This window comes from Protopterus annectens, chromosome 8.part0 (genome assembly GCF_019279795.1).
Source record: "Protopterus annectens isolate FY-2018-M chromosome 8.part0, PAN1.0, whole genome shotgun sequence".
NCBI lineage: Eukaryota > Metazoa > Chordata > Ceratodontiformes > Protopteridae > Protopterus > Protopterus annectens.
In genome coordinates, this window is record NC_056741.1 from 578,977,668 (window position 1) to 578,995,413 (window position 17,746).

The window sequence follows — 17,746 nt, forward strand, 5'->3', positions numbered from 1 at the left end:
TATTTGTTATAGTTTCCTATCAAGATTTCTTCCACTTTATTGAGTATAATTAATTGCCATGTTTCTTTTCATGTTTTTACATATACATAACTGTTTGTACAGAGTCTTAAGTCTAAGGCATATTTTATTGATTTGTATTCAACATTTAGCATCTAATGAATATTTGTTCCTAAGTACCTCTTCTTTATGCCTTCTCGCTATGGTGGAGTATTTTTTTTATACAGCGCAAGTTCCTTTTTGAAATTTGATTTAATTGATTTATTACTTCCCTTGTTATTCTATTTAATATAAGCAGTTTTTTTCTCATATTATATAAAGTTTCTTAGTGGGTGTGAGTTGCTGCATTTACACATAATACTTTTCATTTTGTTTAAAAAAAATATGTGCTTTACTATTATTACATATCAGTAGGACCATTTGACTACTACCTCCATGTTTCCCTATTAGGGAATTCTAACTTAAAGAAATGAAGAGATGCATCCCAATACAGGATAAAAAAGGGATCCATACACACACCCACATCAGTGCAGTCAGGGTGAGCCTTCACTGGTCTATGCAGGAAAGATGGAGGTTACTGCTTTTGGAGCTTCGAGCCAGAGAACCTACAGATGGGTTAAGATATAACCTAAGGGGTTTGACTTTGTATTGCACTGACTACTCTTGGAAGATCTACTGTTATAGATATTATGCTTAACCACAATTGGACAGTCCAGTTTTGATCCTAAAACAGACGATTGTAGATTTCACTACTTAATGAGAGCATCAGAACCAACATAACTTGAACTGGTACGAAAACCATACAATCCGAAAGGCTCATCCAGACTCTGCTACACTTTGCTGTGAAGGAAAGGTTAGTTTGCTGTTATTTTTTGTATTTCTGCATTGCCTTTCTATATTTTGAATACTGTAGTTTGTTTTCTTTACCTTGTGTTTTGCTTGCATTCTGTTTAACAGCATATTAAAACTTCAAAAGAGACCACAGCTCTCTCTGTTCTGAGTCAGGCAGAAATACCACTGTCTTTCTAGTTGCCCGCCTCTTATGTTAATCTGACCATATATCTCATTTCTCTCTACTTTCACTGGCTTATGTGAGTAATCACAAAACCATCACTTTTGAAATCCCACCCTTCAATTATTTAAATTTATTGGCCATCCTACAGTATTTCATAGTACCAAAATACAAAAGTAACCACCCCTTTCAGTCCATCTTGCTGTTTTAAAAATAGTAACTCTCCACTAAACCTTAACTTTTTAAACAGGTAAAACTCAAGTTACCTACTTTCATATCTAACTTCTCTAGTGCACACTGCAGAGTGCATTCTTTTCAATCTTACCTTTAAGCATCCCTGTTACTAGCACTTTCTCTAATACCTAAAAGATCATCTCTACTTGACTCCAAGTAGACTTTTCTCTGTCTGTTAAACCTAGCACTTGCTCCTACAGTACTTATTACCTTGATACGGCACTCTTATAGATAGCACCCCAAAAGGCAAACCCCATTTCTCGGTCACTCCGTCCCCGGAATCTCTTTTAAAGTTTTTTGTCTAGTCCTTCTAGCATGTCGAGGATCAGTTGCTAGTGTCCTCTCCTGCTCAGCTGGTGAACCTGGGAATATTGAGGCAATGTTACAATTGCCTCATGTACCTGAACAACCCTCTCCTCCTCCCACAAAACACAAATACATGCGAGATGCAACTATACGGCCAAACTGGAGGCTGAGCTCTCTCAACATAGGACTGGCAAGACCAGTCAGGAGGAGAAGGTTACCACACACACTATAGACCCAGTCTCACATAGTACCATCTCAACCTCAAATCATACACATAAACACACAAAGACATATTCGGGCTCTGATCAAAAATCTACCAAAACAGCAGAGGCCACCAAAGCAGACACCCAAACAACCACCACCTCAGAACACAACACCTGCAACACATAGACCTCACAGTCAGAGTGTCAAACAGTCACAGCCCTTAAGGCCAAACACAATGCCAGACACACTAGTCATTGGTGACTCCATAGTCAGACACACTGACGGCCGCTCACCAGACTGAGTAAGGAGAAGGTCACAGTAAGCTGCCTGTCAGGCGCTAGAATCTGCCACATAACGCCAAGCACTCAGGTCTCTCAACAGCAGGTACAAATATGACTCAGTCATTGTCCACGCTGGTGTAAACGACCTGAGGCACCTCCTTGGACTACATGAAAAGAGACATTGAGGAGCTCTCTGATTATGTAGCCCAGGCAGGTATGACCCTGACCTTGAGCAGTATCCTACCTTCACCAAGAATGATGCCACAATACAGAGATAAGATGATCAGCTTTAACAATTGGCTTAAACTCTGGTGTCATTCAAAGGGGATCCAATGTCTGTCTGCCTGGGATGACATGCTGGACAAGCCACGCTGCTTCGCAAGGCGGCTTGCACCTGTCACCCTGGGATTCCGGATATTGGCAAAGGCTCTTGCCACCCCATAGTGCCTTTTTAGGCAAGGCTCAAATTCTAAACCTACCACCCTAGAACACAAAAAGGAAAAAACTAAGGGTAATGCTGCTCAATGCCAGAAGTCTAAATCTCAAAATGCACCTTTTCGAGGCCCTTCTCAGTATGGAGAACATCGATGTCTGTGCAGTGACAGAAACCTGGTTCAAGGCTCCTGAGAGCACCCCAGCACTATCAGGTTTTACCTCTTATCATGCGTTCCGGCCCCAAAATCCGGACAATACCAAGAAAGGAGGGGCATCCATATTCATCAAAGACACCCACACCTCAAGACTGGTGGCAGCACGATGCATCGGAGACCATCCAGGTGCAATTAACCATAGGCAAGACTGCTCTGCAAATTGTAGCATGTTACAGGCCACCCTCACAAACTCAGGAACCTCACATGGCCTTCCTGAAAACACTAGAGGGATAAATGTATCACCAAACACCATCATACTAGGTGACTTCAATTACCCTAATATAGACTGGGAACACTACTCAAGCCCGAACACCCTAGCCCAAAAGTTCCTGGAATTCATAAACTCAAATGCCATGGAACAACTAGTCACCATCCCACAAGAGGAGAAAACATACTTGATCTCATCATCACGAACATGGGAGCACAATGTTCAACACGAAGTATACCCCTCACTGGTGAGATCAGATCACAAACTAATCTCGCTGGAGGTCCTCATCCCACCCCACCTGAAATAAAAAGACCACAGTAAAGAACTTCAAAGCCGACTTCACACTTCTAAAGACTAGTGTGGTCTCCTTTAAGGCCCCGAGCCGACGGAAAACAGTACTCAAGCCGCTGAATCACTTACAAATGCCTTCTACCAGCACCTGCAGGACTGCATGGATAAGGCAATCCAAAGCAAAACAAAGACTCTTTGTACCAAAGGCAAGCGTCCACTCTGGTGGACCCCAGCCATAAACAAACTCTACAACAAAGGAGGAAGCTACTACAGGATAGAGCAAAATCCTTAAAAGGTAAGACACCCTTGATCACTATAAGTAAAAAACTAAGAGCTCTCATAAAATCATCCAAAGCAAATTTTGAGAGAAAAATAGCTAAAGACTCAAAAGACAATCATAAGGCCTTCTTTAGCTATGTTAGAAACCTGGGAGGAAACTCCCAGATATGCTCAGAACTAGTTCAAAATGATGTGAAGATTACTGATCCTACAGACATTGCCAACATACTGGCTGACAGGTTCAGTGCAAACTCCCCCCCCCCAAAGGAGATATCTATACCAAGCGATTGCAGCCCCAAACATCTCCAACGCCCAAGTGAGAACTGCTCTCTCCAAAGCAAAAACACAGCATCCATGGGACCTGATGGTGTCCCGGCTGTGTGCTCCACGAACTCAACGAGGAATTAAACCCACAGCTAGGACAGCTGTTTAATCATAGTCTTACCTCTGGATACCCAGGAGTGGCGCACTGCAACTGTGGTCCCACTTCACAAAGGCGGTGCCTCCACCGACCCTGGAAATTACCGCCCATTAGCTTGACAAGCCTTATCTGCAAAGCCATGGAGAGGATCATAATGGACCTCATAAATAAAGACATAGGGAATTTGCAGACTTTGGATCCATCCCAGTTTGGCTTTGTCAAAGGCAGATCATGCCTTCTAAACTTGGTTGACTTTTTGAAACAGTCACCAAAGCCATTGATGAGGAAAGGCAGTCCATACAGCCTACCTCGATCTGGCGAAGGCCTTTGATACAATACCCCACTCGGGTATCATTGAAAAACTCATCAGCTTAAATGTTAACCCATACATCACAAGATGGGTTGCAAACTGGCTGAGTGACAGAACCCACAGGGTCAGAGTTGCTGGCGCCATGTCAGACTCAAAGCCTGTCACAAGTGGTGTACCACAGGGCTCAGTCCTGGGCCCACTCTTGTTTGGCATCTACTTTTCAGTACAAGCAAACACAGGAGGGTTATGGCTGACAAAGTTTGCAGATGACTGCAAACTGGCGCCATAGTAGAAAACACATCTGACACAGATATCCTTCAGAAGGGTCTCACAGAAGCGGATAACTGGTGCCAGAGCCATGGCCTAAAGTTAAATGCCAAAAATGCACAGTCATACCCTTGGGAAAAACAAGGTTACCCCTAGCTACCAAATAGGTGGCAATCCACTGAGTACAGAAGAAGTTATCAGGGACCTGGGGACCCAGGTTGATAGTAGTCTGTCATTCGACACTCATGTAGCTAAAGTAGTTAGGAAGACCTTCTACATTGCCCACCTTATCATGAAGGGATTCTCATCTAGATCAAGGGAGGTCATAGTCTCCCTATACTCATCACTCATCAGACCAATGATTGAGTACAATGCCCCATTCGGAATGTATCTGACCCGACACTTGCAGCAGCTGGAGAGGCCACAAAAGTTCCTCACCAAAAGGATAAAGGGTCTCAAACATCTGTCCTATGCTGCCCGACTGAAAGAACTCCAGCTCTATTCAGTCGCTTACCGCTTGCTCAGAGGTGACCTTTGCCTAACATACAAGGCCATGTCAAACCCAGATTTGATGAATATGCTTCATAGGTTCATAGGTTCATAGGTTCATACTAGGCTATCTGCCCGAGGGCATTTACAAGCCTAGCCCATAGTTTTGTGGCTTACGCCACCCCTTTAGTATGGGGAACTATACCCATTATTTTGCTGTGCCTCTTTTGAGCAGTGACACTGAGGTAATCCCTGGGGTATATCTGCGATCTCCCATCCATTGGTCAAGATTTCTCTTGAACAAGGCCAGCGAGGTGCTCTGCCTCACATATACCGGGATTTTATTCCACAGCATAGGAGTCTTTGGGTGATGAATCTATCCTCCAGCACGTCCTATTAATAGCCGTGTCGAGGTTTAAGTCTCCCGCCCTTGTGGCTCTGACGGATCTAGATTTTTGAGGTGAAGCATATTCATCAAATCTGGGTTTGACATGGCCTTGTATGTTAGGCAAAGGTCGCCTCTGAGCAAGCGTGGCGCGACTGAATAGAGCTGGAGTTCTTTCAGTCGGGCAGCATAGGACAGATGTGTCAGACCCTTTATCCTTTTGGTGAGGAACTTTGGTGGCCTCTCCAGCTGCTGCAAGTGTCGGGTCAGATACATTCGAATGGGGCATTGTACTCAATCATTGGTCTGATGAGTGATGAGTATAGGGAGACTATGACCTCCCTTGATCTAGATGAGAATCCCTTCATGATAAGGTGGGCAATGTAGAAGGTCTTCCTAACTACTTTAGCTACATGGGTGTTGAATGACAGACTACTATCAACCTGGGTCCCCAGGTCCCTGATAACTTCTTCTGTACTCAGTGGATTGCCACCTATTTGGTAGCTAGGGGTAACCTTGTTTTTCCCGAAGGGTATGACTATGCATTTTTTGCATTTAACTTTAGGCCATGGCTCTGGCACCAGTTATCCGTTTCTGTGAGACCCTTCTGAAGGATATCTGTGTCAGATGTGTTTTCTACTATGGCGCCCAGTTTGCAGTCATCTGCAAACTTTGTCAGCCATAACCCTCCTGTGTTTGCTTGTACCGGAAAAGTAGATGCCAAACAAGAGTGGGCCCAGGACTGAGCCCTGTGGTACACCACTTGTGACAGGCTTTGAGTCTGACATGGCGCCAGCAACTCTGACCCTGTGGGTTCTGTCACTCAGCCAGTTTGCAACCCATCTTGTGATGTATGGGTTAACATTTAAGCTGATGAGTTTTTCAATGATACCCGAGTGGGGTATTGTATCAAAGGCCTTCGCCAGATCGAGGTAGGCTGTATGGACTGCCTTTCCTCATCAATGGCTTTGGTGACTGTTTCAAAAAGTCAACCAAGTTTAGAAGGCATGATCTGCCTTTGACAAAGCCAAACTGGGATGGATCCAAAGTCTGCAAATTCCCTATGTCTTTATTTATGAGGTCCATTATGATCCTCTCCATGGCTTTGCAGATAAGGCTTGTCAAGCTAATGGGCCGGTAATTTCCAGGGTCGGTGGAGGCACCGCCTTTGTGAAGTGGGACCACAGTTGCAGTCGCCACTCCCTGGGTACGTATCCAGAAGTAAGACTATGATTAAACAGCTGTCCTAGCTGTGGGTTTAATTCCTCGTTGAGTTCGTGGAGCACACAGCCGGGACACCATCAGGTCCCATGGATGCTGTGTTTTTGCTTTGGAGAGAGCAGTTCTCACTTGGGCGTTGGAGATGTTTGGGGGCTGCAATCGCTTGGTATAGATATCTCTCCTTTGGGGAGGGGAGAAGTTTGCACTGAACCTGTCAGCCAGTATGTTGGCAATGTCTGTAGGATCAGTAATCTTCACATCATTTTGAACTAGTTCTGAGCATATCTGGGAGTTTCCTCCCAGGTTTCTAACATAGCTAAAGAAGGCCTTATGATTGTCTTTTGAGTCTTTAGCTATTTTTCTCTCAAAATTTGCTTTGGATGATTTTATGAGAGCTCTTAAGTTTTTACTTATAGTGATCAAGGGTGTCTTACCTTTTAAGGATTTTGCTCTATCTTGTAGTAGCTTCCTCCTTTTGTTGTAGAGTTTGTTTATGGCTGGGGTCCACCAGAGTGGACGCTTGCCTTTGGTACAAAGAGTCTTTGTTTTGCTTGGGATTGCCTTATCCATGCAGTCCTGCAGGTGCTGGTAGAAGGCATTTGTAAGTGATTCAGCGGCTTGAGTACTGTTTTCCGCCGCTCGGGGCCTTAAAGGAGACCACACTAGTCTTTAGAAGTGTGAAGTCGGCTTCGAGAAGTTCTTTACTGTGGTCTTTTTATTTCAGGTGGGGTGGGATGAGGACCTCCAGCGAGATTAGTTTGTGATCTGATCTCACCAGTGAGGGGTATACTTCGGTGTTGAACATTGTGCTCCCATGTTCGTGATGATGAGATCAAGTATGTTTTCTCCTCTTGTGGGGATGGTGACTAGTTGTTCCATGGCATTTGAGTTTATGAATTCCAGGAACTTTTGGGCTAGGGTGTTTGGGCTTGAGTAGTGTTCCCAGTCTATATTAGGGTAATTGAAGTCACCTAGTATGATGGTGTTTGGTGATACATTTATCCTCTAGTGTTTTCAGGAAGGCCATGTGAGGTTCCTGAGTTTGTGAGGGTGGCCTGTAACATGCTACAATTTGCAGAGCAGTCTTGCCTATGGTTAATTGCACCTGGATGGTCTCCGATGCATCGCGTTGCCACCAGTCTTGAGGTGTGGGTGTCTTTGATGAATATGGATACCCCTCCTTTCTTGGTATTGTCCGGATTTTGGGGCCGAACGCATGATAAGAGGTAAAACCTGATAGTGCTGGGGTGCTCTCAGGAGCCTTGAACCAGGTTTCTGTCACTGCACAGACATCGATGTTCTCCATACTGAGAAGGGCCTCGAGTGCATTTTGAGATTTAGACTTCTGGCATTGAGCAGCATTACCCTTAGTTTTTTCCTTTTTGTGTTCTAGGGTGGTAGGTTTAGAATTTGAGCCTTGCCTAAAAAGGCACTATGGGGTGGCAAGAGCCTTTGCCAATATCCGGAATCCCAGGGTGACAGGTGCAAGCCGCCCCTTGCAGCGTGGCTTGTCCAGCATGTCATCCCAGGCAGACAGACATTGATCCCCTTTGAATGACACCAGAGTTTAAGCCAATTGTTAAAGCTGATCATCTTATCTCTGTATTGTGGCATCATTCTTGGTGAAGGTAGGATACTGCTCAAGGTCAGGGTCATACCTGCCTGGGCTACATAATCAGAGAGCTCCTCAATGTCTCTTTTCATGTAGTCCAAGGAGGTACGCCTCAGGTCGCTTACACCAGCGTGAACAATGACTGAGTCATATTTGTACCTGCTGTTGAGAGACCTGAGTGCTTGCGTTATGTGGCAGATTCTAGCGCCCGACAGGCAGCTTACTGTGACCTTCTCCTTACTCAGTCTGGTGAGCGGACGCCAGTGTGTCTGACTATGGAGTCACCAATGACTAGTGTGTCTGGCATTGTGTTTGGCCTTAAGGGCTGTGACTCTTTGACACTCTGACTGTGAGGTCTATGTGTTGCAGGTGTTGTGTTCTGAGGTGGTGGTTGTTTGGGTGTCTGCTTTGGTGGCCTCTGCTGTTTTGGTAGATTTTTGATCAGAGCCGAGTATGTCTTTGTGTGTTTATGTGTATGATTTGAGGTTGTGATGGTACTATGTGAGACTGGGTCTATAGTGTGTGTGGTAACCTTCTCCTCCTGACTGGTCTTGCCAGTCCTATGTTGAGAGAGCTCAGCCTCCAGTTTGGCCGTATAGTTGCATCTCTCGCATGTATTTGTGTTTTGTGGGAGGAGGAGAGGGTTGTCTGTGTACATGAGGCAATTGTAACATTGCCTCAATATTCCCAGGTTCACCAGCTGAGCAGGAGAGGACACTAGCAACTGATCCTCGACATGCTAGAAGGACTAGACAAAAACTTTAAAAGAGATTCCGGGGACGGAGTGACCGAGAAATGAGGGTTTGCCTTTTTGGGGTGCTATCTATAAGAGTGCCGTATCAAGGTAATAAGTACTGTAGGAGCAAGTGCTAGGTTTAACAGATAGAGAAAAGTCTACTTGGAGTCAAGTAGAGATGATCTTTTAGGTATTAGAGAAAGTGCTAGTAACAGGGATGCTTAAAGGTAAGATTGAGAAGAATGCACTCTGCAGTGTGCACTAGAGAAGTTAGATATGAAAGTAGGTAACTTGAGTTTTACCTGTTTAAAAGTTAAGGTTTAGTGGAGAGTTACTATTTTTAAAACAGCAAGATGGACTGAAAGGGGTGGTTACTTTTGTATTTTGGTACTATGAAATACTGTAGGATGGCCAATAAATTTAAATAATTGAAGGGGTGGGATTTCAAAAGTGATGGTTTTGTGATTACTCACATAAGCCAGTGAAAGTAGAGAGAAATGAGATATATGGTCAGATTAACATAAGAGGCGGGCAACTAGAAAGACAGTGGTATTTCTGCCTGACTCAGAACAGAGAGAGCTGTGGTCTTTTTTGAAGTTTTAATATGCTGTTAAACAGAATGCAAGCAAAACACAAGGTAAAGAAAACAAACTACAGTATTCAAAATATAGAAAGGCAATACAGAAATACAAAATATAACAGCAAACTAACCTTTCCTTCACAGCAAAGTGTAGCAGAGTCTCAAAAAATCTAGATCCGTCAGAGCCACAAGGGCGGGAGACTTAAACCTCGACACGGCTATTAATAGGACGTGCTGGAGGGATAGATTCATCACCCAAAGACTCCCTATGCTGTGGAATAAAATCCCGGTATATGTGAGGCAGAGCACCTCGCTGGCCTTGTTCAAGAGAAATCTTGACCAATGGATGGGAGATCGCAGATATACCCCAGGGATTACCTCAGTGTCACTGCTCAACAGAGGCACAGCAAAATAATGGGTATAGTTCCCCATACTAAAGGGGTGGCGTAAGCCACAAAACTATGGGCTAGGCTTGTAAATGCCCTCGGGCAAATAGCCTAGTATGAACCTATGAACCTATGAACCTATGAAGAAAAGGTTTTATTAAATCCAATGAAGCTGTAATAAAATAAACCCAACTTGTTTAAAAAGATACAAAAAACAAGAAAAATTGTAGTAAGCGCTTTTGTTTGGCTATGCCAAACGTTTTCAAACTGAAATATCGTCATTTCCTGTCATTTAAATAATATGATTCACAGTGATGTAATACAACGTAACTAATGATCCGTTCTAAAATATTTAAAGTAGAACGATACATTGTAACTGATATTCCATTCTAAATCCTTCAACTGATAAAAGCAAACCCTCAAGAAAACAAACAATTCATGATACAATGGTTGGTCCCAGGGAACAACTGGGACTTGAATTATTCTAATGGAATCTCTTCACAGTGATCGCATTATACGCTGTTCACTAACATGTTTAAAGGGACAAATATTCTTATTGCATTAACTTTATTGTGACCAACCATTGTATCATGAATTGTCTGTTTTCTTGAGGGTTTGCTTTTATCAGTTGAAGGATTTAGAATGGAATATCAGTTACAATGTATCGTTCTACTTTAAATATTTTAGTTACATTGTATTACATCACTGTGAATCACATCATTTAAATGACAGGAAATGATGATATTTCAGTTTGAAAAAGTTTGGCATAGCCAAACGAAAGCGCTTACTACAATTTTTCTTGTTTTTTGTATCTTTTTAAACAAGTTGGGTTTATTTTGCTACAGCTTCATTGGATTTAATAAAACCTTTTCTTCAGCCAGTTCGGATTGTATGGTTTTCGTATTTGGTTCATCAGTGCTCTCATTGTCATAACTTGAACTGGTGCCAACATGTTTCTCTTGCCTCCCTCCGCAATGTGTGTTTCTGCATAACTTTTATGTTTGCATGTGATGATTTCGGAAGAAGGCATTGTGTTGAGCTATCTCTAACATCTTCCTTCCTCTCTGTGTGCCATGTCACATTACATCATTGTCTTTTACCCTGACTATATGTGTCAAGGTGATTCCATGATCCTAGGTCACTAAAAGTTCTTTGACTAGATTACTGGACCATATTATATATATGTATGTATTTACGTGTGTGTGTGTGTGTGTGTGTGTGTGTGTGTGTGTGTGTGTGTGTGTGTGTGTGTGTGTGTGTGTGTGTGTGTGTGTATTTCCTATTAACACCCTGTAAGGCTTTAATAGTAATAGCCCTGATCCAATGTTTCTGTAAAATGAATCCCATTGTAAACTTGTGGCGTTTTTAAAGTGATGAGTGTTTCCTGCAACATAATTATATGGATGTTGTGTTTTGTTGTGTAAGATACAGAGATAATTTTCCTAGTTACATGTTTTAGCATTTCAAAAATCTACAAATGTATAACTTTCTATTTCTGTTTCACAGCTCGATGCCTTCGGAATGTTTTGCACTGGATTGTGAATATTGGTGAAGTGTGCAATGAGGAGTTGGGATCCCCTTACAGGAAATGTGTCAAGCTCTTTGATGACGCCAGGGACAACTGTATGAAAGCCATTCCTCTTCTCTACTTTCTCTGCTACGTTGTCGATCTTTTCAAGTTTCTTTGTGGCCTGGCAAACAGTGAGTAACAAATTATCTGTTAATGTTTATGTGCATAGGTTTTTGCTAGGCTAACTGCCCTTATAGACTGTTAACCAATTTCTCTACAAGGGTGAGAATTCAACCTTTATCTTGAGTCTGTGAGGTAAATGCCTTAACCATTATGCCAGACCCTAATCCTAAAATCATCTATACAGCCTGCAGGGGACATGAACCCAAAATCCTCTTCACTGACATTCTACCAAACGCTTCATTTACAAGCTGACATAACTGGCTTTAGGCACCAGCTGATGTCTGTGCAGTTACTAAGACATGGATCAAGGCCACTGAGAGCACCCTGGCCATGCAAGGCTACAGTGCTTACCAGATGTTCAGACTTCAAAATGAATGCGAAGGAGCCAAAGGTGGAGGTGTATCCATCTTCATTAAAACCTAATACATGTCAAGACTGGTCAAACAGCATGACTTTCTCGAACTACTCCATGTCCAATTAACTATTGGAAAAGTACCATACCACATCATTGTTAGCTATAGATCCCCCACCATAAACCGGGATAAGCACACTACCTACCTCAGTTTACTGAAATCACTTGCCATACAGTCTAACAACTTAGTCATGGGAGGTTTCAACTAGCCTTCCATATACTGGGGGTTATACATGAGAAAAAAGATGCTCACCCATTGGTTTCTGGACTTTGTTAACACAATTCTTCTGGAATAGATAGTCTGCACCCCCACTGGGGGATCTAATGTTCTGGACATAGTACTCACCAGCATGGGGGGGTCATGTACTTCTCCATGCATGATACCCTCCCTGGTTAGGTCAGACCACAAATCAGTCTCGTTTTAAGTAACTACTGGAACTGACACCCTCACAGGAACAAAAATTATAAAAGACTTTACCAAAACTAAATACAGCATACTAAGAGATGGTATAAAAAGCTTCATACCACCAACAATCATAGACACCAATGATTACTAAGCAGAAATGTATGCAAATACCCTGTACAAACACATAGACTCTGCCCTGCCTGACCAGATCAAAACCAGGTCTTCCCATAAAAATAAGTCACTGTAGTGGACTTCAAGTGTAAACAGGTTATATAACAAGAGGAAGAAACTGTTGCCCAAAAGCAGGAGGGATATCACTCTATAGAGGAAGAGTTCCCCCTTAAGCCTTAGCAGGAAAATCAGAAATCTTATAAAGTCTTATAAGCAAATTACAAAACTAAAATTGCATCTCTAGCTAAGGATAATCCTAAGACATTTTTAAGTACAAAAGTAAGCGCTTTCATGATGGTCAACACCTCTTCATCAGACATGATGAAGCGGTGTTGGCCATTGCAAAAGTGCTTATTTTGTCACTAAATATTGCTGTTTTTTATGGACTGCTTTGCCTTCTGTTCCACTGGGTTCTTGAGATTTATTTTACTTTATTCATTTACTTTGTTTGTTTGTTAACCAGGCAGAACACTGATCCAAATGGACCCTTTTCAGGTTCAGCCTAGGGTTACTGTTTTGTCTTCTACAACCAGTGTAGAGTGTCTGCAGTCAGTATCTTCTAACAGAAATATTATAGATGAGTAATAAAATGTTATAAAAGTAGGCATCACAACATTATTAGAGAATACAATTAGTGTTGCCATTTACCATATATACAATTGTAGCATGTGTGAGAGTTGGGCATAGAATGAAGAATATAAAAGAAGGAAGGAATGATGAACTAAGAGGGATAGATGAATAGAGAGGAAGGGAAAGAGATATGGAGGATCTGAAGAAGAAACAAAAGTAAGACTTGTAGTTAAAGGAAGTGTGTACTATGTTAATAATAATGGGAATGGAGTTGTTATTGTTTGTAGCCATAATGCCACACTTAAGGATAACAAATTTGCATTTTTGTTTGTTTTTAGTTTTGCTTGTGTTCTGTGTTATTCCAGACTATGTGCAAGGATTCATGAAGCAACGTGTAGCAGACCGTAAGTAGCAAAGTAGCAAATATCTTTTTAGATATGAAAAATACAGATTCTTTATCTGTCAAGCTATGTTAATATATTGCACATGCAAATTGTTTCAAACTTCCCCAAATTCATTGTTCTTATAGCTTCTCACAGGAAGCTGATAGATAAAGTAACAGCTTATCTGTTGTTACTGCTCCCATACATGTCATCTGTAGTAACTCTTAATTGGTGAGGTTGGCGCATCCCTAATATTAAACTGATTTGCAGTGTTTTTACACTGTTGCCTAGTGCCTTTGAAATGTTCCACAGGCACTGCCCCTATAGCGCCGTCTGCAATAACTGTTGTTGAGAGAAACTCCAGACAATATTACACTTACAATTAGTAAATATAAAAAAGGTTAAGAGTCTTTACCTATCCATTTGATACCTCTTTAAATGTTGCTTCTCATATATTTTTTCTATTTTCCTTTAGCTGTTGTGACTGCTTTACTAAGAATCAGACGAGAATTTGAGTTCAATATTACAGTGATCAGCCATTTTGATGTTTCAACTGATGCTTCTAACAACTTGGCATCTATAGCACTTGATATCATGGAAGATGTGAACGCTAAAGTGATGCCATACCGGGAATTCCTTGGCATGTTCACTTATGCCTCAGCATTGTTCATAAGCTACATGTACATCCAGTAAGTAAAGTATTGGGCCTAACAAATGTGTGCATGTGTGTGTGTGTGTGTGTGTGTGTGTGTGTGTGTGTGTGTGTGTGTGTGTGTGTGTGTTTGGTTGCAATGTGTTTGTCACAGCTGTTGACTACAGAGTGATAAGCTTTATATACTGCAGTGCTAACTGAAATGCTTTGCAAGCAAAGTATTTTTTAATTTATATGACGTTAGTTGGGTTGTCCATCTTGGTCAAGGCACATTTGCAGTTGAAGTCCTTGAACACTGGTTTGTTAAGTGACCTGCTCAGAGTCACACAGTAGCCAATTGGAGACTGAGTGATTCAAACCTAGGAGTACAAGAGGAAGTTTGTTATTTTCCTCTATGTGTTTTTTTCCTGCCAATCATCAAGCCTCTACTTTCAGCTATGCCTATGCATGCCCAAATCCTGGGCATTCCCCAGTGAGAGTGACAACTGCTCAGAGGAGGCCATCATACATGTAACATCAGCAGTGATTTGTTCCTTCACTGACATCCCAATAGCTTTACTCCTCATAAACTGCCTGTTAGATAAATTATACTTTACAAAACTGCATCTGAATGTATGAGCTATCTGTTAGCCTTTTCTCCAGTAAATAGAGATCTAAAGCAATAAAAGCAAACGTTTACAAAAAATGACAAGTAAGGAATAATGCCGAGAATATTTCCATGTAGCTGTTATAGCATATTTAAACTACAGCCCCAGAGAAGCAGTAAAGCTAATCATTTGTTAGAGGAAGTTAATTGCCTGTGGAATTTGATGTGTGCTTAAAGCAAAACTTGTTTTTTTTTTTTTTTCTTCTTTTTATTGCCCTGTTTTAATTACTGTGTACAGATCACTGCTGAATTCTGATTACAAACTGCTCTCTGTGTAAACTATTTTGGGGAATGCCACTGTTTTCTTAATGTTGGTAAACTGTTGGTACTGTTCTTGTTGAAAATGTAAGATTGAGCTACCCAGTTGGTATTGTTTTATATAAAGGAAAGAGTCACTCAATAACCTTTAAGATGTTTATCAAATGAAGTTCCTCTTTGAGTATCTTATACCTGCTGAGTCTTTGGAAACTGTAGCTGTAAAGCACAGAATCTGTAACCTATGAACAGTATGTAACTAGGGAAGGTCAAAGGGAGTGACTGCTCTGGATTTGTTCCAGCATAGGTGAACTGTGGTATTGCTATGCATTCATTTAAACAGCTGTGGCTGTTTAGGTGTACATTTTTCCATTTGTTTAGTGCAGGAGACCACCCAGGGCACACATTTGATTATCTATTGCTTTACCTGTGTGTGTATATGAGTTCCATTATTATTATTATTATTATTATTATTATGTGTACTCTTTACATATCTTTACAACCTCTGTAATGAACCCTAGTGGCTAAAATAACTTCGTATTTGAAACTCTTTTTCCTGTGCTAGCTGAATATTGCTTTGTGTGTCAATATAATTGTGACAGTGTGAGCATTCTGAAAGTACAGGGAATTGCGTCTGTGCCTCCCATTAGCTGCCTTTCGACTAAAGCTACCATTAATAAGAAGTTTAAGATCTTAACTGTGTCCTTTCACTCTATGCCTCCAAGGTAGGCTGTTATAAACCTCCTGTACAGCCCTGTTCTAGCATGAATTTTGTCTTTCACAGATAATGCCAGAGACTGCTAAAGAACTATGAAATGAAACCAAAAGGAAATACAAGTACAGTACATGAGCAAGCTTTTTACACAGGATTACTAGAGGAGGAAAAAATAAAATGCCAGTTTTAATCAGCAAAGATTCTTGGTTTTATTTAACAAAACAGATGGAATGCATAAATCTGTGTTTTTAGATAGTGTTATACAGTCTTTGTTTTACCCACCATATCTTCTGATTACAGTGTTGTTCCCCCTATCTGTTGTGCTTAGGTTGACAACGAATCACTCACCTTCCTTTTCCACAGCCCTTACAAGGCAGTGGGACATTTATTTTGAACAGTAAACTTGCTCTGAGCTGCTGCACTACACTTGGAAGTGCTTTGCTACCCCTCTCCCAATATAATTTCCTTATTAACAACCATTTCTCCACCCCAACCATGTCACCATAGTTTCTCCACCCCAACCATGTCACCATAGTTCCTCCTGTTCCCCACTTAGCGCACCTCTTGACCAGTCTCTTTAACATCACTACCTGCACCCACTGCACAACAGCTAACATAACTAAGTTTAATTAATTTCAACACCTCCTCACTAGACTACCCCTCTTCAAAGAGATACTCATCTTACTAACATAAACAACATCCTATAATTTCCAAAACCAAAAACCCTATAAACTTCTATTACAATATGCTACCTTAACTCTTAGCCATACTCTTCACTTTAACCCTACTATCAACCCTAATAGCCTATGAGATGCCACAAAACCTTCATCTCACTGGGGTACCAATATTCAGCACATAAATACACTTGACAACTATACTTGCCAAATCTGTTCCTTCCTCTACAACTCCTACTATTTACTCTTAAAAAAATACATTCTCCTAAAACAACCAGACCACTATAATAAACCTTGAGTTAGACTCAAAAAGCAACTAACTGTCTAATTCAACCAAGCACCTATACTATAGCAAATAATAACAATATGTGGTGACGTATACCCAAACCCAGGATGTATGAACTACAAGTAGCAGTCAAAACCTCAACCATCCACACGTAACCAATAATGCATATAGGTTGATAGGTTCATAGGTAGGTACTAGGCTATTGGCCCTAGGGCCTATATAAGCCTAGCCAAAAAGGTACCCTGGCTTTTGTCACCCAAGAAAATTATTTTCCTGTGCCCCTGTCGAGTAGAGCCACAGAGGTGATCCCCGGAGTGAATTTCCTATTTACCATCCAATCATCAAGATTTTTCTTGAAGAGTGCTAATGAGGAGCTTTTTTTGATATAGATGGGTAGTTTGTTCTAGAGTATGAAAAGTCTCTGGGACAGGAATCTATCCCTCCAGCATGTTCTGTTTATTGTGGTGACAAGGTTTAGGTCCATAGAGCGTGTAGCTCAGAGGGATTGGGATTTCTTTAAGTGGAGCATGTCCAACAGCTCTGGGTTTGACATAGCTTTGTAGATCATAGGCAATATGCGATGGAGTCAAGCTGGAGTTTTTTGAGATGGTCTGCATAGGGCATCTGTTTGAGGCCGGTAATCCTGTTTGTGAGGTATTTCTGCGGCCTTTCCAGTTGTTGTAGATGTCTTGTGAGGTACATACCAAAAGGGGCATTGTACTCTATAATGGGTCTAATGAGTTACGAGTAGAGGGGAACAATGACATCTTTTTTCCTGGATGAAAAACCTTTTGTGATGAGGTGTGCCACATAGAAGGATTTCCTGACTACTGTGGCGATGTGATTAGAAAAGGAGAGACTACTGTCCACCTGTGTCCCAAGGTCTCTTATCACACTTTTGGTGTTAAGTAGACTACCACCTATGTGGTAGCTCATGGATACAGAGCTTTTACCAAAGGGGATGACAATGCACTTTTTGGCATTGAGCTTGAGGCCATGACTTTGACACCAGGC

The 17,746-nt window shown here is 41.6% G+C and overlaps 1 protein-coding gene across 1 annotated transcript in view; it reads left to right on the forward strand.

Annotated features, from left to right (window-relative positions):
* Window positions 1-17,746, forward strand: part of DCST2 (DC-STAMP domain containing 2) — a 568,171-nt gene that overhangs the window by 177,409 nt on the left and 373,016 nt on the right. Inside the window, exons 4-6 of the mRNA XM_044079285.1 lie at window positions 11,376-11,570; window positions 13,460-13,525; window positions 13,980-14,193. Of these exons, the coding sequence (XP_043935220.1) occupies window positions 11,376-11,570; window positions 13,460-13,525; window positions 13,980-14,193 (475 nt within the window). The remainder of the gene's footprint in view (window positions 1-11,375; window positions 11,571-13,459; window positions 13,526-13,979; window positions 14,194-17,746) is intronic.